Source organism: Papaver somniferum, chromosome 3 (genome assembly GCF_003573695.1).
Source record: "Papaver somniferum cultivar HN1 chromosome 3, ASM357369v1, whole genome shotgun sequence".
NCBI classification, from domain to species: Eukaryota; Viridiplantae; Streptophyta; class Magnoliopsida; order Ranunculales; family Papaveraceae; genus Papaver; species Papaver somniferum.
The window spans coordinates 25,508,811-25,535,930 of NC_039360.1; the positions used below are offsets into that span (position 1 = coordinate 25,508,811).

Here is a 27,120-nt window from a genome sequence, read left to right on the forward strand (position 1 = left end):
TCTAAAAAATCAACTATTGCAATATTAAGAATCAATTTGAATGCATGATTTGCATGATTATAATTAGAGAATATAAATCACTTTGATATTGGTAAATAGTGGATTCCATAGCCCCAGTCTCCATATTTTTCATATCACTTTTATTAAGTTTGCTATATTTTTAGTCTTAAAATAAAATGTAGTTACTTTTGCTTTCACAAGTCTTAACGAACCTATTTACTACAACTCAATTGAAAATCACATCATATACTCTAGCCATGTGAGGACGCAGGGATTAAAGTTCCGATGTTATTCCATGATAGTTACACATTCAATGAGGAAAGGCGAAAACTAAGACCATCTTACGGAGTCCAATCCAATATATCCAAAAAAGCGCAATCGTGAAAACATCAATATTCAAATCTCAAAATAGTTTACTCATGTTTCGAGATTTACACAGCCAAATAAGTTAATTTTACAAAGGGTATTGAGATTTAGAGTTATAATTTTGAAACAGGATAGAAGGAAGAGATGAAAAATTCAAGAAAACAGGAGAATCAATCATGAGTTAACCTGGTCAACCCCGAGCTGGACGTTGTCAACTCCTGGTTGGACGGGTTAATCTCTCACTGTACAGACCTTTCCTGCATAAGAGCCGTACACTTCCTTATAAGTTTCTTTATGGATACCGACGATGGTTTTTTTTCCTTTAGAAAACCCACTCGGTAAGATTCTTCTCACTCTGCTCTAAGATTTTAGGTTTATTTTTTTAGGGTTTTTGGTTTTCAGTTTGTCTGTTAATTTTTTACTACAAATCTGCGAATTGAATACTCAAGAGACATAAACGTTTTCTGATTTAAAGCATTAACCCATGAGACATGAAATATCCGTTATAACTACCAGAAATATGATAACAAATAAAATGCGTCACACAATAAGAAATGTAATCAATAAAGATTATGTATTGTAAGTCGTCTCCAAAATAAAGTTTAACTAAATAAACTTTAATCATTATAAGATGATAATATTTGGAACAGATAATGCTAACACATAAAAACGCTACTCCAAAAGCTAGTGTTCCCCCTTAAAACAATAAGAAAAAAAATCCTACAAGGAGTTAACTAGTAAATAAAAAGACAAGGAACATTTAATCAGATAACACTGAAAACTTCATTTGTTTTGAGGCCTTTGAGTTTGTCTTCAACAACATTCACGAACTTTGCAGGGAGAATTTCTTCATTGAAAAGATCATTGACATGTGATTTTATGAGAACAAGGTCAGAGAAAACCTTTTTCAACTCAGTTCTAAACATATCTTTACCTTTCATGGCTTTAACAAGTTGAATCTTTGCCTCCTTAAATTGTTTTAGAAAATCATAAACAACATTAGCAAAAATCAGTTCCTCTTGTTCAACATCTTGATGATCATACGCAAAGTTGTAATTCACATTACAATGATCCTCAATAGTATTTGAGTTTTGAACTTCTTCTTCTACCAGAGTTCTCTTCCTCTTCCCTTTTGACCAAATACCACTGCAATTATTACCAAGAGATTCTTACATGTTTTCATAAGACATGGTAGGTAACATGAAGATATGCTTAATTGATATAGAGACTTGAATGAGAAAACTCAACTTAAGTTGTGGAATATAAAGATGGCGAAATCAGAAGGAAATCTCCAAAAATAAGGTATCGGTGGTTCCATGACCACTTTCTGGAAATTGGGTCAAAGTAAGAAACATGAGAGTTTCCATTTGAGTAAAAAAGTTCGCGAACATTTTTTCCTAGTTAAAGAGTTATAACAAAACATAAACCTCTTTTAAGAGAACTCGGAAACACTTTTCCAACCCAAAGGGTATTATTGCAACTAAATACCCAATATGAAGCACTTTTCTATAGTAACATATTAAATCCATTAATATTGTTTTTAGAGCATTGCTCGGCCGAACTCAAAAGTGGTGCTATATCAAGCTTGTTGTCAGTTTTAGTTGATTAAAACTATACCTTGATTTATAGTCTACAATTAGTTAAGTCTCGGATTAGGATAAAAGTGTGTATTTTAGAATCAGACATCACTGCGTTCTACCGTTTGAAGTCGAATATCAACCAAAGTTTTTGGAGAACTTATTCAACAAAAGGTAAGTGAAGACTGAACCACCTATTTCTCAAGTTATATTCATCCTTCTATCTATGAGACATTGTCACATGATTAATTAGACTATTGCAAGCATATCGAGAATTTCGAGTCAAGTTTATCTTGGTAATTAGTTCTCAAAATATATATGACTAAGCTTAATAAACATTTGTTCATCCTTGATGAATTTCGGTTAAGAACAATTTATTGCTCATAATCTAAATTTTGATTCAAGAATTATCATTAGAAAATAGCCTGGAACAGTGATATGTGTCATTGACGTTATTTAGGAATGTTTCAAATTGATTTAGATAGAAATATGGATACATGACAGTATGCATACCATTTTACATACTGATGAAAACTGTTATAGGTACGAAATCGTAGTACAATACTCAGTACACGTACTGAAGTAGCTATATGTCGACAATGACTTAATGGTACGCACACCCGGTATCCATACCTCAAAAAGTCAGTGAACTCGTGAACCTGGATTGGTACGCATACTCAATATGCATACGAAAAGAGAACTGCTAGTTTTGAAATTGGTAAGGTATCCTTACCCGGTACGCAAACCGGAAAAGTTCTGTAAGATTCGGAACCTGTTTTTGTATTAAGGGTACACATACCCATTACATGTACCATGACAAAAATAGTCACGAACAAGGTAGAGTACATGTACCTGGTACACGTACTTGCCCTGTCGTACATTTTCAAATGCACATAAAATTATTTCTGTTAAATAATTAGCATTTGAATAAATCTCTAAAAACACTATGTAGACATGATTAATCACATTATAACCTATGGTTGTGATTCAAGGTAGAGTACACGTACTTGCCCTATCGAATATTTTCAGATGCACATAAAATTATTTCTGTTAGATAATTAACATTTGAATAAATCTCTAAAAACACTATATAGACATGATTGATCACATTATAACCTATTGTTCTGATTCAAACTTAAAAGTCTTAAGTGTTTATGAAAATGATTAAGCTTATGGTTTAATCATCTAGTCTTGGCTAACCGTCCATGAACAATGTCTTTATACACAGTTCGGTTACAATTCATCCTAACCAGAGTGTATATCTTGTTATGTTAATCTCATTTCAAAGATTCATCTAATGGTGCATATTGTTTGCTTGGTTCCAAAGCTATCTTAGCTTAAACCTAAAGCAACCTATACTTTGAAAGTCTATATAAGGGAACCTCAAACAACTGGGATCTTTGAATCCCGACACTACTCTTGCGTGTCCTAGTTGTAAACTAGAATCCTCCTCTTCCTAAAAGCCTTATAGGGTTTAGTGACTAAAAAGACTTCATAGGGATTCGTGAAGCCAGGTCCAACTATCTTTTATCTTGATAGTTCGTGTATCCCGATCTTGTTTGATTGTTGAGTTGCTTACTCGAACAATATAGATAGAAATAACAAAGTTCTCTTCGTCCCAGACTCTGTGATTCCACAAATTTAATACTTGTGAGGTGAATAATAATCTAGACTACTCTTCGGGAAGCATATGTCCAGATTTTGAGGTTAGCTAGACTTTTTCTATTGCTATCGATTTCTAGTCTCACCTTGATCAACGATAAAAAAGGAAATCACACATAGGATCATATGTGGGAGGAAGATTGATTTAAAGTCTTCAATTGAGTTGAAGCAACTCTTAGGTTGTAAAGGACGTCAGCTAAGTGAATCATTTGCGCGGAGTCCTGCTAGGATTCAAGAGGCGTAAGGAACGCGAATGTAATTGAATCGCTACAAGGGTTTAATTCGGTCCCAATTACATTCTAGTCTGAAGTTAATTGGTAGTAGGGTAGTGTCTGTAGCGGTATAATATAGTTTGGTGTTCAATCTAGACTAGGTCTCGGGGTTTTTCTGCACTTGCGGTTTCCTCATTAAAAAATTTATGGTTTATGTTTTATTTCTTTTCCTGCAATATATTATTTATCTTTATAATTGAAATATCACATGTTGTACATAAATCAATCAAGGTAGATACATCCATCCTTGTTTTTTGGATACGACGTGATTGATTCTTGGATATTTATTTTTAAGATCGTTCAAGAACTCTCACACGTAAATCAGGTTCACGGATTTGGTTTTTCAACTTTCTGATTATGAGAGAAAGAGATATAACTCTGAATATTATTCCTTGATTAAGATTCATTAAGTCGAACTCTTAGAATTTTATTTAGGTTTTGTCCATACAGGTTGCCTAAGAAAAAGTTGGTGGTGTATTTTGGTACCCCCACGTTTTCAATTGTTTAAGTTTAAACTAAGAGCATAACATTTACCTTAGCTTTTCATGTAGAGATTTCCATGGATCATGTTCTAATCTCTTGCTCAGGAGTCAGATAGGCAAGGATAATATGGTACGCATAGCATAAAATTTGTTGATACCCACATAAAGTCATTACATTTTGAACTTCTACCAAGATGTGGTGCAACAAGTCGATGACCTATAGTGATGCTGCAGAAAGACAACAATGATATACAATTGTGTATTTGAATCATTCTACTCAATCTGTCACATAACAGTTTGAGGATGGATACATTTCTTGTAGCAAAGGCTCAACACGGAAAGATGTTTAGAATTTTTTATTTTATTTTAAGATGATAAAAAATAGTTCGAGATAATAGATGATAAATATGGAAGAAGTGTAAGGAGTAACACAACAAAACTATGTGATTTATATAGAACACTTGTTTTTTGGTAATTCTCATCTTGCATGTTTTTAATATGTTGATGATTCAAGTCTTTGTTGCTTAGAGAGAACAAGAATGAGTATTTTCACACTCACCATGAGAGACATGCCAACGTTGATTTGTGTATGACTTTAAATTTTGGTCTAGAAAAATTATCATAAAACTCACTATCAACATGGAATGAGATGAAGTTGGAACCTTTACCTGAGTTTGTATGCTTTCCTTGAAGGTGCACAATAGCTTGTCAATGAGATCATTATAACCTGCTATAACCAAGGTCATGTTAGCTAGGTTAGTAGTTTCTTAAGATGGTATCTCTTTGAGTTCCTTAGCAGCAATATGCGTATTTTTGAGAATTATCCATATTTTTGAAGGTTCATTTGAGTTCTTGGGACGTTTTGAGCCATAATTCTTGCTTCTTGTTTGATTATTATTGGAGCAATTAGAACTGACATTCATGGAGTATGATGTCTTGATATGAGAACCGATACTCGTTTTCGAACCAAGAGGTTTATAATTCGAATTTTAGTTACACCATTTAATATGAAATTCAAGGTGTTTTGGAGACACTCAAATTGATTGTTCTCTAATCTCAACTTACATTTCCTCCAAATATGTCCTTCTGTGTTATAGAAACAACAAAGCTGTTGAGTTCTGATGGGATCAAAAGAAGTAGACTTGACACAAGAATTATCAGAAGCACTTTTCATTCTTGGAGAGACATTTTTTGCTTGGTCAGAAAAATTTAACTGTTCATATTCGTTGCCAAAGTAGTTAGACTTTGAGCATGGTAATCTGAAAAAGATTTTGTGAGGACATCATTCGTACTATCGACAATCACTTTTTCTAACACCTATGTTTTCTCATAGGCTTAGATAAAGCTATTTTTCCAGATTCATAAACGCTACACCGAGTATGTGGTATCATGTAGGCGTTTTTTTTAGTCATGCCTCAAGTGTGACAATTTGCATATCCACTTCAATCTTTTCTTCGAGAAAAATCCTTACTAGTGCAACCTTTTCATTAACCTTACCAACGAGAGTATTGACTTTGTTTTTCAGCCTTTTGATGGTAGAAGCCTAAGTTGTAAGATGTTTAAGAATCTCATGACTTCTTTGGCTGCTTCCCTTTCCTCCTCTGAGTAAGGCTTGGTTTGGTAATGCTTTTATTTTTCAAATAACACTTTCAAAAAATATATATACATATAGTAATTATATTTCATATTGGTGTTTGGTAAAATATTTTCAAGGTGCTTTTAACCCAAAGCACTTCCAAAATTCCCTAACTTTTAAAAGCTTGGGGAGAGGAGCTTTTAAAAGCTCAAAAAGCATAAGCATTGGCCCCTCCTTATTTTAATGCATAATTTTTCTTTTATATCCCTACTATATTATATAAATGACCAAACCTGCCCTTAAATCTTTGATAATCAATTTCTTATTCTATATATCATATCATTTAAAGGTTGTTATTTTAAATTACGTGACATTTTTCAAAGATTATTATTTTCACTCTCAAATTATATTCTATATACATTTTCAATTAAAAAATAAATAAATAAGACCCAATATTAAATAAATATTTGATTTTAGTATAAAAAAATTTATCCAAAATAATATCAATAATAAAAAATAGTTACCCAAACTAAATATAAATATCTAATATGTTTAAATCTCGTAAAATAGAATAAAACTATATTAAAAAAATATGTCTATTTTAGTCATTTGTTACAACTACAATAAGTGAACCTATATTTTACCAAACACAATTTGATCAATTTTTTAATCATCTTTAACATTAAGTATCTAGTTTACCAAACATTTAACTGCTTTTTTTACACAGCATAGCAGGAAAACGCTTTTTCAAAAACCGCTACATTACCAGAATAGGCCTAAGACTTAATAATAGGGATACAATTTTTTAATATTTGGACATACTGGCCGGCCGCCTTTGTGATCGTGGACGACTATCCTTATATTAATTATTATTCTTGTACATTAATTTTTAGAATAGGTTTCCAAACTTCGTATGTGTAAACGGTTTTTATATAGTTTATTACGGCGGTTCATAGATAACTACCGTAAATTCAATTTTATGTGCAAAATCTTTTTACTTCTCATGATTTCAGTTCGAAATCTGCTTCTAGGAAAAACATGCTAAGCAGTACTCGGGTCCGGTCACCGGTGAGTAATAGGGGCGTGCACGTTTTGGATCAGAAAAAGGCATTCACTTTGTCTCGTGCTTGCTGCATTAAATAAAGACCATCATCCGGTTTCATTCACGAAGTTTGACTTTACAGAAGAAAGTTATCCACGTGCACTCACCCAACGAGAAATAAAGACCTCACTCTCTTTCACTGTCCTCTGCATATGTGCGCCTGAAATGGAGCCAACGAGAAACAAATGAATGAGTGAGTAATGAGTAAGTGAATAGTCATTGTAGCTGTGTGCTGTTGCTGTTGTTGCCGTATTTCTCCGCAAGATCGTGTCATCTAGAATCTCCAACCGCATTGAGACATACAGAAATGTGTTCAAACTAAGTCTCAAACCCCAAAAACCCTAAGTAGAAAAACAAGGAGAAACCCTAGGAGTATTAAAGTTGGAATTTTTGAGCTTCAATTTGGGGAATTTGATTGAAGAAGAATGGAAGGAAGTAAAGGGAGTAGTAGTAACATGGAAAATGATGGTTCAAATGATAATAATGGTGGTAGACCACCAAATCCACTTGCTGGGGCTTATAGACAGTGTTTTAGTAACTCTAAAGTTGGGAACAAGACACTCATTCGTCATCCATCTTTAGTAAGTTTCTCCTCTCCCTCTCTTGCTCTACTGTAAATGTAATGCCTTTTTTGAATTCTAGGGTTTGGGTTGTTTTATAATTTATATACTCACTGCAATTGGATTGGTTACAGTTTTAATTCTTTTGTGTAAACATAAATTGGGTTTAGTTTAACATGAGTTCATCAAGTATGTTATGAGTTTGTGTTTTAGAATTGACAAGTTAGAACTTTTTTGATCAATGCCTCAATGGGTTTGCGAGGATACACCCCCTTTTGAAGTATATGGTAGTATGGTAGCTTTAATTGGTCGAAAGCAGGTTAGTGCAGTTTTAAGTTTAATGGGTTAATCATAGAATCTGTGTTCGGGATGCTGAATGTCGAATTTGGAAAATTCTTCCCATCTCTATCACTATCTGCGCTTGAATTGCTTATTAGTTGCTTATGCAATAGTCCAGCGTGAGATGAGGGCCAAGCCTTTTAATCATCTGTTCGGTCTGCTTTTTATTATGTAGGAACCTACTAAAGAGCTTCTCTTCTTATATAGTTAATGGTGAATTTGTACAGGACTTATCAAGTAGGGAAAAGCTGAGGAACAACTGCATAAACTAAGTAGTTTAGGAATAAGGGAGGATTGATTGGAGATGACCGAGCGAAGGAAGTCTATTTACCCCTAACTGCTGGTACTTCTAAAAAAGATTGTTTTACACCTTGTCACGTGGACAGGTTGGTGGAGTGCACGGTGCACCTTTGAAATTTCTACCTTGCGTTTAATTAGGAATGTGATAATCAGTTTAGTAAAACCCTGATAATCACTTCGGTTGAAGCTTAGACTTTGAAGTGAAGGAATTTGATCTAACTTAGCTGTGGTTTGGCATGATGGCGTAGTAGTTCTGATCATTGCATGTCTCGGTCTCCACCTTTAGTGATCTTGAGTAGGCTTATTTGTGAGAATGTATTTTGCATCAGTGTCTACTCATTTTTGTTGTGTTTGTTGTTATGCCTGCTTCCCTTACCAGTTTGCTTTTGTCAGTCGTTTCCACTTTTTGCGAATATTTGAATTTTTTGCTTTCTTAATTATGTCTTTGATTGTAGTTTTAGTTTGTTCAGTCTTAGTTGTGTTCCAGAATAAGAAGATACGTATTAGAGCAAGCACTATGATCAGCCATTTCTTGGCTATAGTTTGGATTTTGTGACCAAGCTAAGAGAAGAAAAAAATAATCAAGTCTATGGTGTTTGGATCTATAGTGACATATGCGAACTTAGTTAAACATCAAGTTGTTTTTTGATCCAATATATTGGTTTTTCTATGTGCAATTAGGGAAAACTGGACGGTAGCCCTCTGGGGTACTTTACTAAAACTCAGCTTCTGCACACTATGGAAACTCAGTTTTCACAAGCCAAGCTGGCTAGTGGGTGCTGCACATCTCAAGCCTTGGCTATAATCTACAATCGGGATAAATTTCTTGGCATAGTGGTTACTCTTGGCTATAATCTAGCCAAAGCCAAGAAAAACAGCCCTCCATAGTGCTTTCTCTTACATGTTGAAGTACCCCATGGTGTGAAATGATACCCGATGTGATTTGGAATCATTCTTAAAAACTTTCGTGGTCAACTGTACAACACTGCCAAGAATTGGAACCTCAGTTACCGAAAAATTCTTAAAAATGCATCTTAAAGGTGCTTGCTTTTCTTGTTGCTTTCGTTTGGCTGTAGCTTATCGGTGTATACTGCTTACTGAATGCATGTTGATCTGAAGTATTTAATGACATTGGGTTCTCCCTGAACCTGCTTGTGATTAGTGCCTCTGTTAACATTTTGATATGACTTCTGCTTCAATGATACATCTTCCATTTCCCTTGCACTTAATAACTGAGGTTTTTTTGAAAATGCTTTGTAAGGCTCATTTATCAAAGATTATTTTTATGAGATTTTATGACACTGTTCTCAGTGTTATATGTTGTTTTTGCTTTATGTATCCTTGTACAATTGATTTCTATATCAGGTGTAGGATTTCTTTCTTCTTCCTTTTGCATGGTCACATTCCTTTTCGCATTTTCTCCTTTTTTCAATAAAAATTCCAAGTATGATACCGTCTTTTTTTTCTTGTTTGTTTTGTTCAAGTACATGAGTTTGCTGTTATTCAGCCAACAGTGGTTCTCATAGTACTCTTATAGTCTGGTCTTCTATCTGTTCAGTCGCTTTTGCAGGTTAGGATTGCATTGCATTTTCAGTGATCTGTTTTCTCTCATGCTGAAAATTTATTTCACGGATGAACTAAAGAAACAACACGTAGATAAAGATAGTTGGCTTTTCCAATGTAATGAGAGCAGGTTATCCTTGTTGATTATTAGATCAACATGTCTCCTTGACGTTAGATTATGTCTTAGGCTAAAAATCTTTCTCGTTAAACTTCTTGATTTGCTGTAACAATAGAAGGTTATTATTGTGGACAAAGACGATATGGGGTATTCCTATTTGGAGCTTAGATATATTTTGTTTGTGATATTTGTCTACCAGGAAAAAAAAATTATTGTATCTTGGGAATCTTGTTTTTTATTCCCAATGGATTGCGATACTGATTGTGGCTTTAGCAGGTAAAGACGCCTTCAGATGTTTCTTTTGGACCACCAGTTATCGGTGAGCGCTATGAGACGGAGTTCATTCCTATTGTTCGTTCTGGAGCATGGACTGACATTGGATTTCGGCCAAACATGGAAGATGCATATATTTGTGTTGATGATTTCGTAAATGATTACGGGATCAAGAATTTTTTCGGTAAAGGGCCCGGAGCTTTTTATGGGGTATTTCTCTATCCTTCACTACTTAAGACTAATACATATATTCCCACAATGGTCTAGAGTTGCACTTTGCGACTGATAATCACTGACTAGTATCCTATGTGAGCTTTCTAGTTGATAAAGAAACAGCACTAGTTTACCTTTCTTGATCCCTCGATAATAACGGGAAGATGTTAAAACCACCTACGTCCAAGATCAGTTAAACTGGTGATTAACCTGACACAGTGGAAGGACATGTTATGCATTTCCTGTTCGCTCATTATTGTGTTATTGTGAAAGTGTTTAGGATATTTCCTGCAGGACCAAGAGTAAACTTAGCTCTGACTCTGCAGTAGACTAGTAAGCGGCTCATGGGTTGGGTCATCATGGTTACATTGGTTTTGACCTCGCTTTCCACAGCAATTGCAGAGCATCCTTCCTTTATAGAATTGAGCCCATGATCTCCACCGCGATAGGTGTACAGCTTATCCTATGATAGGCTGTTTTGATAGGCCAAATGTTTCAGTTGATCTGACGTACACTTTTCTAGTATGATTGGCCAAAGTGCTGTGGAAAAATCTCATCCTTGTCAGAATTAAGATGCGTGCTTTGATCTTACTTAAGTTTATGCTCATAATTCTTGGTTCGATCAGGTCTTTGATGGTCATGGCGGAAAGCATGCTGCGGACTTTGCTCGTAACAATCTCCCAAGGCTCATCCTAGAGGATGAAGACTTCCCGAAGGAGATTGAAAGGGCAGTTGTTTCTGCTTTCCTGCAAGCAGATAGCGCTTTTGCAGAAGCTTGTTCCACTGATACTGCTCTTGCTTCTGGTACAACTGCACTGACAGCTCTTGTGTATGGGAGGTAAGGGCTCTCTTGAGAATATTTTGGCACAACGTTTTGTGGAGCATTACTTCTGTGACCCCATACCTTACTGCAAAATTGACCCTCATGTTACCGTCCTTAGAAATTCCACTAATAGGATCAGTAATGACTTTTGTATCATGCTGCCAATCTTTTGTTTGATTCTCATGTATAATATGGTGTTTGTGATTTGTACATGTAATGCTGAATACGTTGCACATACTGGGAACTGGATGTTGCCCGCCCATGTGGGCTGCATGTGGAGATCAACCTGATCTGGAAACCCACGTCTTCATTGCACAGTACAAAGTACACTGCTTGGTTTATTTATATAGTTATATAGCATAGGCGACGTAAATAAGAAGCTCCTCTCTTTTGTTATAGATGTATGTTATAGGTCGTGAGAACTCCTAGCAACAAGTCTGTGAGAAGTTATTCACTTGGTCCAGGATACATTTTTTTTAGTTATTCTCCTGTTTGGTGCTGTCAGGTCGTTGGTTGTAGCAAATGCTGGAGATTGCAGGGCGGTACTCTGCCGTCGCGGAAAAGCAGTTGAGATGTCAAGGGATCACAAGCCGATTTGCATAAAAGAGAGGACGCGGATAGAAGCTTCTGGAGGTTATATTGATGATGGTTACCTCAATGGGCAGCTAAATGTTGCTCGTGCTCTGGGTGACTGGCACATGGAAGGATTGAAGCATCAAAATGGTGGTCCCCTCAGTGCTGAACCCGAGTTGATGAGGACTAGGTTGACGGAGGAGGATGAATTCTTGATCATGGGCTGTGACGGGATCTGGGATGTGTTCAGGAGCCAGAACGCTGTGGACTTTGCACGACGGAAGCTCCAAGAACACAATGACCCAATCAGGTGTAGTAAGGAGCTGGTAGACGAAGCCCTTAAGAGAAAGAGTGGGGACAATTTAGCAGTTGTGGTGGTGTGTTTTGATTCAAACCCACCGCCAAACCTGGTTGCTCCAAGGCCACGACTGCAACTTGCCCGGAGCATATCTGCTGAAGGTTTAAGGGAGTTGCAGGGGTTTTTAGACTGCATGGGGGACTGACAAAAGGTATCATGACCATTTTTTTCTCTCTAATATTTTTCTATTTTGAAGTAGGATTTAGTTTGTTGAGAATCAACAAGAGGTGATTTTGCAACTGTAACATATGCGGCAGGTAAGGCGGCAGTTTTTCCATTTCTTGTTACCTTAGTTCGATTCTAACCTTTAGAATATCTTTACTTGACTATACAATCTCTGTATTTTCCTGAAATGAAATGAATCTTGTATTACTAGTGTGAGGCCGCCAAGTGAAAAAGCAATACATTGTTATGAACTTTTGTTACCCGAGGATATTAATTGAAAGCAATAATTTTATTTACTGGCCTTAAAAATCGTTTGTGATGATTTTGCAATCCTGCTGGGTAGTATATAACTAGATGTTGCTGTAACTTGTTCTAACAAACTCGATAAGTATGCAGTGCCTGGATATATCAGAGTAATACAGACACCGGACTAAGGTAAGTTTTTAGAAAATTACTGTAATGTTATATTTCCCCTTTACAACGGCGCATGTGGGCTAGTTAGGAGAATGAATTGTCAGAAACACGCCTCTCGAACTCTTCCAATGGACGAGTGGCATGTCTATTAAATCATTTTTGCAATTAGAGACTTAGGGTATCGACTAAGATTGTGATCATAATTTCATCTATAAACTAATTTCAGTAGACAATGATGGTTAATGCATTCCTGAGCTGTCTCATAATGCCCAATAGTGATAGTTGTAACCGTTACTCCTCTCCATGATTGTTAAGCTTCACCAATATACATTCTTTCCCAATCTCATCATTCTACCATGGGTCCAAAACCTCCACTTGTCTGCTTGCCTGCCAGCCAGCCAGCCAGCCACGTATAATTATGCCATGTTGTTATTACTAAGAAAAGGTTTGCGTAAATATATTGGCTCGCGTGATTGCTCGTGCCACCAGGTGCCAGCAAAATCCTAAAAGCAACATTTGCCCATCCCTGCACACAAACATGAAAAATAAGCCCATCCTTGCCATGCCATAGTTTGCAGTTTCGGCTGTCTTACGCCACACAAATATAGATATTAAATGATGATGAGTGAAGATTTCAGTGCCTTCAAACATACGCCGGTCTTTCTTTACATCCTATAAGCAGCTTAGGATACTGTTGTTTTCTATGGACAAGCTAATCATCACCCACGTCCCCATTGATCGCGCTTACTTTTCTCTTTTTCGCACTTTAGAGCGAATGACCTCGTTTCTTTTCGCTGAAGCATCAAACAGCAGAGTAAAATTTGTCTTTCAATTGAAGATATATAAACACTCTTTCATTTTCATTCCTAGCTTAGGTAGATTAGCAGTACTTGAACTGAAGTATATATGCCAGCACTCCTGAAATCCTTTTGGTCACCTATTGCCCTTATGAATCTGTAAACATTGCCAAAACCATATATGTCATCTAAAATACGTCAACCACATTTTGAACGTGTGGTTGGTCGTAGCAGGTAACAGTGTAAATTTCGCGTCGATATTACACGGACGTATCACGGATATTAGCCAATGCGACGGTACTAACTGATATTTCCTCCATTTCTGAAAAAGAGTCATTTAAAAAAGAAAAAGAAAATAAAAAAGTGATAATATCTCTTTTCCAGAAACATTATTGACTAATGTTGACTGCTAATATGATACAGACTTATATATTAAAAATCATATATATCAGCCGATACGGTAAGTCATGCTCAGTCCGAACCCTCTCTCTCATACCGTTGAATTACTCATTAGAGGTAATAACATTGAAATCATGACAAAACGGACTGAACCGTAGAAAAGTTTAGTGGGATGAAGAAGTGTAGACAAAGTGTACTTTTTTCGAGTGATAATGAACGTCGACCCTAGAGAGTAAGGGAGCGTACTATAACTGTAAACTGTAGTAAGACGTGAGAAATCAATAATATGATGAAATAGCAGCCACCACCATTACCCACAGACATAATGACGGCTTCCTTATCTTCCCTTCCCTTTAGTCAAGATTATTATTAGTAGTCGGTTGGTCCCCATATTTTTCTTTTCTTTACCCAATCTCAGCAGCCAGCTACACCATATACAGATCAATCCATACAAATGTGGTTGTACTCTTCATTGCGAGCTGAGCTGAGCTAAGTTACATATCCGTTGGGATTTTTTTTTTTGAAAATTTGAAAACCAAATGGATGATGATGCATTTGTAGCTGGCCCATGCCAATAACTGAGGCGACTCAAAGATAGCAAGTACTGCTAAAACGTCTCATGCTTTACTACTATGAAGTGCGAACCATCGTGTTTTTTTTTTTTCTTCTTTTGCATTGTCGGTATGGCAAAGATTTGAAGTTACAAGCAATGATCTGGAATTGCGTCTAGGGTAAAATTCTTAGCCGGTGCTTGTTTATGACCAGGAGCAGATGATTCAATTGTCACTTGTTTATTTATAGCTCGTTTGAATACCAAAAACAAAAGTCTGAATCAAAGTTTTTTGTTTTTAAAAGTCATTTCAAAATTGCGTATCCGAATTAATATCTGACCTTTTTTATTTGTAAAAGTCAAAAAGCAATTTTTAAAAATGGTATTTAGACAACAAGCTTATTAGAGGGACGAAGTATGATAGTAATGTCTCTTTAGTTGGTTAGAGGATGCCCTAAAGGGGATGTAAATTGACTAGGTTATTCTCCCCATTTTTTTAACCTAAATCAAAACTAAATTGAATATTTGTTTTCTTTCTTCTTCTCTTCTCCTCCTCCCATCAACCATAACCTCCATTAAAACTCAAAATTTCATCGTCTTCGATTAATCGATGATTCGAAAATTAATCAAGTATAGTGTAATGACTTATATGAAGTATGTTTTGAAAAATTCAATTAGGGTTTAGTTTATCTTGTTCGATTTAAGTTTAATTTCTATCAAAAATTAGGGTTTTAGATGAAAATTGAAATTAAAGTTTATGGGTTTATGTGAGTTAAAGTTGATTTTAACTCTATTACGAACCGTAACTGCAGATTTTGATGTTGTTACGGTCGGTAATAGTTCAACCTCCAATCGTATGTTCTTGTATCTGAGAATTTTATTCAGTTACGGTTGGTAACCATTTTAGTTTACCAACCGTAACTCATTTACGGTTGGTATATAGCATTTGGTTACCAACCGTAACTGAGTTACGGTTAATATCGAGCATTTAGTTACCAACCGTAACTGGTTTTATAATTGGGTTTTCCCAAAATTTAACCAGTTACGGTTAGTAGTTCATCTTTTACGAACCGTAACTATGAATTACGGTCGGTTACGAGCAAAATGCCAACCGTAATTATTAGCTCTGAAAATGTAAGAACTTGAATTTTTTTACGTATTTGAGCAACAAAAAGCTAGTTGGGACTAATTTAGAAGTATACCTGGTCATTTTCAGGCATTGGGTTTTCACTTTGTTGGTTAATTTCTTCAATTGATTGAGATTGACCTTCACTTTGGGTTAAAACTTCTCTACCATCTCCAAACTTTTTTTTTTTTTTTTAACTTTAAAATCTGATTTTGTTTTGATTTCGAGTTAATATAAAAGAAATTAATCATTAACACTAAACTTGATTATCATCACTAAACTAGGTTATCAATTATGAAGGTTAATTTGTCATTTCTATTTTTTTTTTAATAAGGGACACCTTGAATGATCATGTTTTTTATCCTATTGGAATGCCGCCCTTCTAATAAACCTTGACGCCCCTATAATAAAGTTGTTAGACAAACTATCTATTAGCTCGCTCGTAAGTTTTCAACTTTTGAAGAACCAAGTCGGGCTCTGATAAAAAATCCAAGTACCAAAAAAAACAAATAATTTCTTCGTTTACCATGTCTCTTGCAAGATACAACGCTAAGCGCGTATGTGCGGATATACGATGAATATAGTTTATGAGGTCTCATTGCCGCCCGTACATATAAACTTCTGTCAATAAATCTTTTGCATTATCATTGAAGGAACATTCCAAAGACATTGTTATACATGAAAGCTGTGATGATGATAGTTTTCTGTTTCCATCAAAAATGTAGCGACGTTGCTCGTTCATACAATTATAATGTAGGAGGAGACAACGTGATAATTCAAAGATTTTTATTTGATTTTGCAATGAAAGCAAACCAAAATTATGCCAATGATCTGTCTGTAACTGGGATTAATGTACCTAATTTGGTTGCTTAATTAATTGCAAACGTGTGTTAAGTCAGACAAACCAAACATTATCTCCAAGTTTTTATTATTTTCTTCTCTCAAATATGCTAGATAATCTTTTTCGGTTTTGTTCATATGAAAGAGATGTTTTGAACTCTCTATAAGAGGCTAGGAAAAGAGTTTTCTCGGCAATCAGAAAAAAAAAAGTCAGAAGCATAGTTTTTATTATTATAAAATATTTTGGAATGTAATTTTCAAACTAATTTTCAGTTTATCAATACAATTTTGAGATTATTTTTTCAACGGAAAATGGGTCATTTGTCCAAATTTTTTTAAAACATGATTATAATGGACGAGTAAAAATTAGTATGGGTGAAATGGATACCAAAAAAATAGCTAGGATGAAACTGGATTCATCCTGGATTAAACTTAAAAAATAGCGAGGATGAAACTTGATGCATTCTGATGTAAATTAAAAATAAGAAAAAATATTTGAAAATGGGCAGTTTACATCCTGACTATTTTTACATTTTTTTCAATTTAAACAGTCTCAAAATCTAAATGTCCTTTTCACCCAGGAATTGTTGATTTTGATCTTTTTAACCAATTTTGTGATTTTTCAAAAGTAATATCCAAACAGCCTCGGAAAATATGAAAGCGAGGGACGGAAAGCCAACCCAAAGTCTAGAAAAACTTACATTTTATAGTGCAATTGTTTTTGGTTAAAAAAAATCAAACCTAAATAATATGCTTAAGCCAGCTCAAGTCAAGCCAATTTATTTTAAAACCACCACAACATTCATTTTGTGGCTCCGCCGTGACTGATGAAGGCTGACCAGAAACTAAAAGCATGCGCACTATTTGTTCTTGCAAAAGCTAGCCGAGTCCAATTTACCGCCGGAACTCAACTAGCCCAATTGTCTTAAACAAATTACTTTAGCAATTCATTTACAGTAGGTGACAACATCGAACAACCTGTATTCATTCACAAAAACTTCTTAATCAATTCTCCAAAAACGACCGTTTCCTCTTCTTCCGATATCCACTTAAAGAAGGAATTCATTAAAAAAATTCCTAAATGTGAAATTGTTGTACAGTTTCCCAATTAATAACTTCTTCGTAAAGCATCCCATTAATTAATATCATCAAGATTTCCCAATTTAATTCGTCCAATTAATCCTCAATTTTCTTGCCAAATCCAAACCGTCCCATTTCACAATTCATGTTTTCTACCACTACATTTTTCCGTTTTCTACAGTTCTATACGTTTCGTAAACAAATGAGTAAAAACGTTTTTTTAACTCCAGCTAGACTTTTCTGATATCTCCTCTGTTTTTTCTCATACACACACACACTGTCCTTATTCTCACTTTTGTTAACCTCGTGATACCTACTTTCTCTTTTTTCTCTCTTAGAAGGAAAAAAAAATAAAACATCAAAAAGAAATCTCAAACCCTCTCCCACTCCTCTCTCTATTATTTCTCACCAGCAGAGCAGAGAAGAGAATTATTCTTCTTCATCTCCATCATCAACCATCTCTTCTCCTCTATCCATATGGCTTCTTCTCCTTCACCTTCTAGCTGTAAAATAAACACTTTTCATAACCCACCTTTAAAAATCCAAACTCTGTAAACCTAAAAAAACAGAAATAAACCTCATTTTTTTCTTTCTTCCCCTGTCTATCTAATGGCATTTTTCTCTGTTTTCTCAGTTTTCTCTGTTTTGATTCTATTGTTGTCTAATGGTAGAGTGATTGTTGTTGATTCAGAACCAAGTGCAGCTGAGAAAAATGGTTTGCTAAGTTTCTTAAATCAGACTCCACATGAGAATCGTCTGAAATGGAACGCATCAGACTCAGTTTGTAACTGGGTAGGTATTGAATGCGACTCATCAAGATCTTATGTTTATTCGCTTCGATTACCAGGTACTGGTCTTGTTGGTTCGATTCCACCCAACACATTAGGTAATTTGAATCAGTTAAGAGTTCTAAGTCTGAGAGCAAATCGTTTATCTGGTCCGATTCCGTCTGATTTTTCTAATTTGAAGCTGTTAAGAAGTGTTTATCTACAGAACAATGTGTTATCCGGTGAGTTCCCGGTGAGTTTAACTGCATCGAATCGGCTGAATCGTTTAGTTCTTTCCTCAAATAATTTCACTGGGAAAATTCCTTTCGCTGTTAATAATCTTACTCATTTATCTGTTCTTGATCTTGATAACAATGGTTTTTCGGGTACTTTGCCAAGCATTGATATTGCCGGTTTACAAGGGTTCAATGTCTCAAACAACAAATTAAACGGTTCTATTCCTGAAACTCTAGAAAAATTCCCAGCTTCCTCATTTTCAGGCAATTTGGATCTCTGTGGAGGTCCATTAAAAAAATGTCAACCATTTTTCCAAGCTCCATCTCCATCTCCAGAAGGTGAACCCTCTGATAAATCTCCGTCAAAGAAATCTAAAAAGCTCAGTAAAGCAGCAATTATCGCAATTTCTGTTGTGTGTGGGTTAATTCTACTAGCCCTACTAGCATTCCTTCTTCTCTGCTGTTTGCGGAAACGAAAGAAAAATGCAGCAACAACACGAGCAGCAAAACCACCAGTGGTACCAAGATCAGCAGTACCAGTGACAGAAACAGGAACAACATCATCATCGAAAGATGAAATTGTTGGAGCATCATCAGCAGATGCAGCTGGCAGGAACAAGCTGGTGTTTTTAGATGGTGGGGTTTACAGTTTTGATTTGGAAGATTTGTTGAGAGCTTCAGCTGAAGTATTAGGCAAAGGAAGTGTTGGGACTTCATATAAAGCTGTTTTAGAAGAAGGAACAACTGTGGTTGTCAAGAGATTGAAAGATGTTGTTGTGTCTAAGAAGGAATTTGAAGCCCAAATGGATGTTCTTGGGAAAGTTAAGCATGACAATATTGTTCCACTGAGAGCTTATTATTTCTCTAAAGATGAGAAATTGCTTGTCCAGGATTTCATGGCTGCTGGTAGTTTATCTGCACTTTTACACGGTATGTTTCACAATTCATTTCATCTCTTTTTCACTTTCAGTTTTCAATCTCCATTGATTGATGAACACAACCACAAAAGAAATTCACTTCTTTGGAATTTTACTAATGATTAGGGGTAACTTCGTCATTAGATGGAATATATTCTTAAGACCATGGTCCATGACATGCCTCCCACTAGCATCCGTCCTGGTTGGAAGCCAAATAAAAGGGATTATATATTAAAATATTTACTATTCTGCCACGGACATACTATTTCTTGTTTCTAGTCAGACCGACATCCTTGTAGGTCCCACCTTAATTCAAAAGACAAAAGTACCCCCGATAGGTTGGGCATCTTTTTCCATTTGTGCAGCTGAGGTACTAATTTATACAAGGGTAAATTTGGTGATTGTTGTGATTGTTTTTGTTTTGTATACAGGGAGTAGAGGTTCAGGACGGACACCATTAGATTGGGGCCACAGGATGAAGATAGCCTTAGGTACAGCAAGAGGGTTATCACATCTACACGTATCAGGAAAGGTACCCCATGGAAATATCAAGTCATCGAATATCCTGTTACGTTCACCGGAGCACGAAGCCGGCATTTCCGATTACGGTCTAAACCCATTGTTCGGAACAGCAACACCACCAAACCGTATAGCAGGATACCGCGCACCGGAAGTAGTAGAAACAAGAAAAGTGACATTCAAATCCGACGTGTATAGTTTCGGTGTGTTGCTACTGGAATTACTAACAGGGAAGGCGCCAAACCAAGCTTCATTAGGCGAAGAAGGTATTGATTTGCCAAGATGGGTGCAGTCAGTTGTAAGAGAAGAATGGACGGCTGAAGTGTTTGATGTTGAGTTGATGAGATATCATAATATCGAGGAGGAAATGGTGCAGTTGTTGCAGATTGCAATGGCTTGTGTGTCGACGGTGCCGGATTCTAGACCTGGGATTGGTGAAGTGTTGAGAATGATGGAAGATATGAATAGTACTAGTAGTAGTAGAGGTGGTGAGACGGATGATGGTGGGTTGAGACAGTCTTCTGATGAGCCTTCTAAGTCTGGTGGTCATACTCCTCCTGCTGTTGGTTCTAGAACTCCTCCATCTTCAGTTACACCATAGTAGAACTACCACTTAAATTAGATTTTCTCACCAAAACAAAAATGGATTTTTTTTTTTTTTTTAGTGTTTGATTTATTTTGGGTCCATGATAAGAAGTTTGTTCAGTAATTGGCACAGATAATTTGTTTCATAATTTTAGGCATTTTTTTTTTGAGGGTTTGTAATTTGGGTTGTGGTTGGTTGGAGTGGAGGACCCTTTTGTGATAGTGGTGGTGGTGAAGGAGTTCCATAATCTTAATGGCATTGGAAGAAATATTATTGGCTTTTTTTCTTCTTGTTTTTGATTTTTTTTTGCTAGATATCCAGCCATAAATCACGCTATATTTGTTCCCTAGAGATTTTTTAGACACTTGTGTGAAATGAAAAAGAGGTGTGAGGCTAGTGACATGTGGAGAAACGGCAGGAGGATTCTTGAAGAGCGGCCTGCCTGCCTGCCAAAACCTCGAAGAGAGTTCAGAGTTGTCGTTATTGTTGGGCCCAGGGACGGTTGATGAGTTGTGTAAGAGGGAAGTGGTGGTGGACAGCTTGGCGGAGCCAGAAACTAACTGTTGTCATTCTCTGACCAAAAAAACAAAAAAAACAAGTATCCTATAATATTTTTTGAGAAGAAGAAATTGATTCGGAAAAGTAAAGAGATGCTAGTCCTAAACAGCTTGACTGATGGGTACGTTTGAGAACGAACCTGTCTGCATGCATTGACTTTGCAGTTTAGATGTCGTGGATGTATAATAATTTGAGTTTGAGATAACAAAAATGGCTTGTGAGTTTGACGGACAACCATAGGGAATTCGTTTTTTTGTTATTGTCTTGGCTTGCGATCTTTGTAGGAAGAGTGCGACTGGTGTCTCGTTGGTTTAATCGTCCAAGCAGGTGCCTGAAATTTGGAAGCTCGATTTGTGTTTGTGGTTCATAAAGGTGTGGAAATGCTAAAATAAGAGCGTGGGGGTCAGACTCAGAGTTGTTATTTTTTTACCCGTCATATAACTTGATTTCCCCAAAGTGACCCCTTAATCTTTTTTTACTAGTTAATTTAGTGAAGTTAGTTGGTCCATCTTGGTCTTTAGCGTCTTGACCTTGCATTGTTGTTGTCATTCTTTTTCTCTTTTTTCCGGCAGCATCGTTGTCAAATTGATGTTCAAATTTTTCCTTTTTCTGAAGTATGAATATATTAAACGATGTTCAATTGAACGGAAAAGTCCTAACTTTTGTTTAATAAAAATTATTAGAAAACACACCACTTCACAGGGTTTACATTCACTTCACACGGAAAAAAATCATTGTTTTCCAATTTACATTTTCTATATTTTTTTCTACTGCAAACAACTAAGATTTTATTGATCAATAATGTTCGAGGAATCGAATGACAATTGAGTTTCAATAACAGAGGGAGGTCTTACTGACCATGTTCTCTCAATTCTAAATTTTCTACTGTATTTTGCAAGCTCATCAGCCGCTTTGTTACATGTTCTAGGAATAAAAATGCACTTCCAACTAAGTATGTTGGTGTTTAGATAGTTTATAGCATCTTGCAGAATAGTTTCATTCTCCCAGGTAATATTAGGAGAGTTGTTGTTGATATACCCCTCAATGTTCTTCAGGTATGTCTGTAGGACAAGATGAGATATCTGCAACTCCTTGCTCCATGTAACCGCTTCCAAGAGAGCAAGACATTCTGCTTGCTCCAAATCTATTACTCCTGCATGGCATTTTGCACGGCTTTCTCTCCAGTTCCCTGCATTGTCACGTAAAACCAGACCAATTCCAGTTAATCTAGTGTTTGAATCATAAGAAGCATCACAGTTAAGGGTAATGTAAGGTGCAGCATAAGGTTTCCATAATGCAGGGGGTACTGATGATATAGATGAATTTTTCCAATATAAATAGCAAAGTTAATGGCTTCGGTAGCAGTTGTTTTTTAATTAGCTTTCTTATCCTGAAAAACTACTTCACATCTTTCATTCCAAATGCTCCAAGTGACCATCATTTCCATATTCAGCCAGCCATGTTCCTCACTTTGCGCCATACTATGATTGTACCAAGTCTCAAACATGGCTTCAAACCCATTATTAGTTGCTGCTGAGAGAACAATGCTACCCCCTGGAACTAAGATCCAGACTGCTCTAGAGAAGGAACAACTGAAGAGAACATGCATTATTTCTTCATCGTGTTAAGCACAGAAACGACATAGCTTTGAGAAATGTCCACTATATCTTGTTAATCTCACCCTGGTAGGAAGTATATCACTAAGACATTTTCAGATAAAATGTCTAACTCTTGGCCATGTATTGATTTTCTAGAACTCCTTCCAACTGATGTTGGTGTTTTGAATAAAAGTGGATACTTGTACATTGCCCAGACTATTTTCAAAGAGTTTGTTGTAAGCAGATTTAAGAGTAAAGCTGCCATTCTTTGTCAGTCTCCAGATTAGCTTGTCACTAGAATAATGTGGTATTCTCATTTGAAGAATAAGAGCAGCAATATCATCCTGGAAAAGATGATGCACCAAATCCACATTTCACTGCCTAGCATTTGGCATGAATAAATCCTTAACCCACACAAAATTTTCACTATCCACAACTTCTTGCTTTGGAATGGGTGGGGAATCCATCCCAATAATCCAAACATCAATCCATATCTTTATATGATCTCCTGAACCAAATCTCCAACAATTGTGTTGTTTTATGAACTCTATATTCTTCTGCACCCCCTTCCAAGCCCAAGAACAGACATTCTTTTTACTAGCATGTAGCATACTTGTATAAGGAAAATATTTTGCAGACATGCACTTAACCCATAAAGCATCTGAGTTTGTGCAAATTCTCCAAGCTGCTCTAATAAGTAGAGCTTGATTTAGAATTCTCAAATCTCTGAAACCTTGTCCACCAATATCCTTATGTCTTTTAAGATACTTCCATGAAATACTATAAGTACCCTTCTTCTCATCAAAACCCCACCAAAAGTCCCTTTGCAAAGCATTAATATTGTTAACGACTTCCACATGAATCTGTAGGCATCTCATTGTATAAGTAGGAATGGTGTTAGTGACAGTTTTAATCATTTGAGACTTTCCACATTGAGACAAAGTACTCCCTCCCCAAATAGAGAGCCTATTCTTGACTTTCTCTTGTAAATGAGTGAAGCATTGTTGTTTATTCTTGCCAATGAGCAGTGGAGTACCCAAATATTTTTCATTTGGGTTCATGCTTGAAACTTTAAGTCTTCTTGAAAGAATTCTGGAAAATCTTTATGGAACATTTGTACTAAAATGTACACTGGACTTGTTGAAGTTGACCATTTGACATGATGCAGCTCCGAAATCTTCAATGATTTGAAGAAGATTGTTGACATTAACCAAATCAGCCTTGGCAAATAGCAGACAATCATCTGCAAAAAAAAGGTGTGAAATACAAGGAGCACTTGTGGCAATTTTAATCCCCTCTATTTTATGATTCTGTTCAGCTGAATATAATTGTCTTGAAAAAGCTTCTATGACAATAATGAAAAGATAAGGTGACAAGGGGTCACCTTGTCTAATACCTCTTGTAGGATAATAAGCCTTGCAAGGAGAACCATTGAGAAGAATTGAAATCTTTGTGGTACTAACACATTGCATTATAAGATTGCACCATTCTTCACAAAAACCCATTTGAAGCATAACATCCTTCAAAAAAGACCACTCAAGCCTATCAAAGGCTTTTGACATATCTAGTTTGAGAGTAAGATATTTTCCTTCATCTTTTTTATTCTTCATAGTATGAATGATCTCTTGAGCCAATTGTATGTTATCTGATATTTGCATGCTGGGACATAAGCAGCTTGTAATAGTGAAATAATTCTATTCATCACCTTTTTCATCCTTGAAGAAAGAATTTTTGAAATAATCTTGTATGAAGTATTGCAAAGTGCAATTGGCCTGAGATCAGAAGGAAATTGCTTGTTCTTGGTCTTTGGAATTAAAGAAATATCAGTAGCATTTAAATCCTTTAGAGTGTATCCTGTTTGAAAGAATTGTTGTACCATATGAATTACATCATTCCCAAGAACATCCCAATGAGATTTGAAGAAACCAGGTGGAAACCCATCTGGTCCTGGTGCTTTCCAAGATTTCATATCTTTCAAAGCTTTAAAGATTTCATTTGCACTTGGTATTTGAATTAATTCAGCATTATCAAGAGAAGTGATGGTGGAGGGTATACAATCTAAGATTGCATTATTTCTGGCAGGAGAAACTGAAGTATGTAAAGAACTGTAATGATCTGTAAGAAGAGTTTCTAGCTCCAGTCTGCTTGAACACCAATGACCATTATTATCTTTCAATGCAGCTATATTATTTCTTGATCTCCTCCTATTTGCATTAGTATGATGGTATTTTGTGTTTCTGTCCATATCCAAATAATATTGGTCTCTAGCTTTTTGTCCCCAAAACTCACTCTGAATTTGATGTCAGTGCTCTATCTGCTGCTCAACTTGTTGGATATGAACAGTAGTAGTTTGATTGGGGTATTTTTCTTGCTGGATGGCTTCAAGTTGTTGATGTAGAAGTAGAATATTGCTTTGTATATTACCAAATTTCTCTTTATTCCAAATAGAAACAAACTTTCTGGCAAACACCAGTTTTTTTGAAAGTTGGTAAGCATGAGATCCATTAATATGTTGATTCCAAGCAACAATGACTTGATCTTTTAATGTATCATCTCTTTCATAACACTGGAAATACTTCCAGTTTCTTTTTCTATCTTCATTCGAGGTTGCAGAATCAAGTAAAATGGGACAACGATCAGAACCCAGTTGAGGAAGGTGCAAAAGCTTTGCATCAGGAAAATGTAGTACCCATTCACCATTTATAACTGCCCTATCAAGTCTTGACCTTATCACACCTGTGCCATGAACATTGCTGGACCAAGTGAAAGACCTACCTGTGTACCCCATATCTTCGAGACCAGCTTCATAAATCATATTGACATAAGGAGAATCTCTTGAAGAAGAAGCAATGTTTCTTGTATAGGAAGCAGCATATCTTGAAGAAGAATTAGTATGAGTAGAAATCCTATCTTCATTGTTAAAGACCAAGTTTAAATCACCTATTACCACCCAAGGTTGTTGAATGGTTTGTCCAAGTTCCTTGATGTAAGACCACTGTTTCTCCTTATGCTCTTGATAAGAAGAGCCATACATGTAGGTGAGAAGCCATTCTAGCTTAGAAGGATCTTCATGAACTAAACAATTTATAATCCAAGTATCTGCATTAACAACCTGGAAATGGAACCCATCTTTCCAAGGAAGTATGAGACCTCCAGCAAGTCCTCTAAAGGAAACAAGATTATTATTTGAATATTTAAAAGGTTTAACTAATCTAGATAGTTTATCAACTCCTAACTTAGCTTCAGATATAAAGATAATGTCAGGGTCATACCTATAGATTAAATCCTTAAGGTGATCTCTAGTGGTTTTACTATTAAAACCTTGACAATTCAAAGCTAAAACTCTCATATTATCAGTTTTTAAAAGATGCAAATGAAAGTTGTTATGTGGAAATCTAAGAACAAAATAAGAAGAATTTAAACAACTAGTATGAGAAGTAATGATAACACAGAAACTGTAATGGTAAAACTAGTAAATTACCTTAGCTGCAATGTTCGCTTGATCTTGTATGGTTTCCAACTTAGTGCTTTCTGTTGATCCTTGAGGAAAGTCCATGACTATGCCCTCCATGAGCTCAGTGTGAGTGTTGCTGCTGGCAGTATGATCATTACTAGGAGTACTACCACTATGGGTGGCAACAATTGGGCCTGAGATTAAAGGATTGGTCCTCATCGCGTTATCTGTTTGATTCCTAGCTCTCTTAGTGTTTCTACCTTCCTCCACATCATCATTATCTTCCATGTTGTTTTCAACTAGTACATACTCTTTATTAATGGTTTCGTCTCCATCCTTCACAGTAGTTTCTCCATTCTTCTCAGCCATATGTTGCTCATACTCTTACTGTGTCATTGCTCTTTCCCTCAGGATTTCAGCAACTTCTTCACAAGTTTCATCATTATGGTCCACTGTATAGCATTTGGAACAGAGGCTATGTGTTTGTTTTACCCAATGATATTTAATCCAGAAAATGTCACCAGAATTAGTGTTCCACCAGTCTCCTCTCTTGAGTGGGGTGTTAAGCTTCATCTCAATCCTTGCAGTGATCATGTTCCCTGATCTAGGTCTGCAGTTAGGAGGATTAGTAGATATTTTCCTTCCAAGATCCTCAATAGCTTCAGCGATGACAACAATATGATGGTGCTCTAGCAAGAGCCCCTTAAAATGAACATTCCATTCTTGTGTAGGGAAGGTATACTCCTGGTATTGCTTTTCAGTAGTGTACTTCTCAAGTGCAAGAAGGCATCTTTGAACATTCCAAGGAGATTTTTGGAGGACATCCATCATGTCTCTTGGAGTGTTAAACTTGAAGACATATAAATGGTTTCCTACAACCCTTGTAACTCTCTTTCTGTAATTTCTCCATAAAAGGTTCAGCTCATCCTTGACATCACCAGTTTCAATCTCCTTCTT

At 36.0% G+C, this 27,120-nt stretch overlaps 3 protein-coding genes across 4 annotated transcripts; 2 read left to right on the forward strand and 1 right to left on the reverse strand.

Moving 5' to 3' along the window:
• Window positions 1-7,141: 7,141 nt before the first annotated feature.
• LOC113355616 (probable protein phosphatase 2C 57) lies at window positions 7,142-12,615 on the forward strand. Of its 2 annotated transcripts, none has more exons than XM_026598520.1 (4): window positions 7,142-7,618; window positions 10,191-10,400; window positions 11,030-11,241; window positions 11,732-12,615. In XM_026598520.1, exons 1-4 carry the CDS (start codon window positions 7,463-7,465, stop codon window positions 12,300-12,302), a joined length of 1,149 nt encoding a protein of 382 aa, XP_026454305.1. In that variant the 5' UTR covers window positions 7,142-7,462; the 3' UTR covers window positions 12,303-12,615. The 2 variants fall into 2 exon arrangements, with proteins under 2 accessions (XP_026454305.1, XP_026454306.1); XM_026598521.1 differs by having other exon boundaries at window positions 7,143-7,618; window positions 10,194-10,400.
• A 5,242-nt stretch (window positions 12,616-17,857) lies between these two features.
• Window positions 17,858-20,841, forward strand: LOC113355617 (probable inactive receptor kinase At2g26730). The gene is made up of 2 exons (XM_026598522.1): window positions 17,858-19,461; window positions 19,880-20,841. The coding sequence occupies exons 1-2, from the start codon at window positions 18,138-18,140 to the stop codon at window positions 20,566-20,568; spliced, it is 2,013 nt and encodes a 670-aa protein (XP_026454307.1). The 5' UTR covers window positions 17,858-18,137; the 3' UTR covers window positions 20,569-20,841.
• A 2,242-nt stretch (window positions 20,842-23,083) lies between these two features.
• LOC113359183 (uncharacterized mitochondrial protein AtMg00310-like) lies at window positions 23,084-23,770 on the reverse strand. Its single transcript, XM_026602858.1, has one exon. It carries the CDS (start codon window positions 23,768-23,770, stop codon window positions 23,084-23,086), a length of 687 nt encoding a protein of 228 aa, XP_026458643.1.
• Between the last annotated feature and the right edge of the window lie 3,350 nt (window positions 23,771-27,120).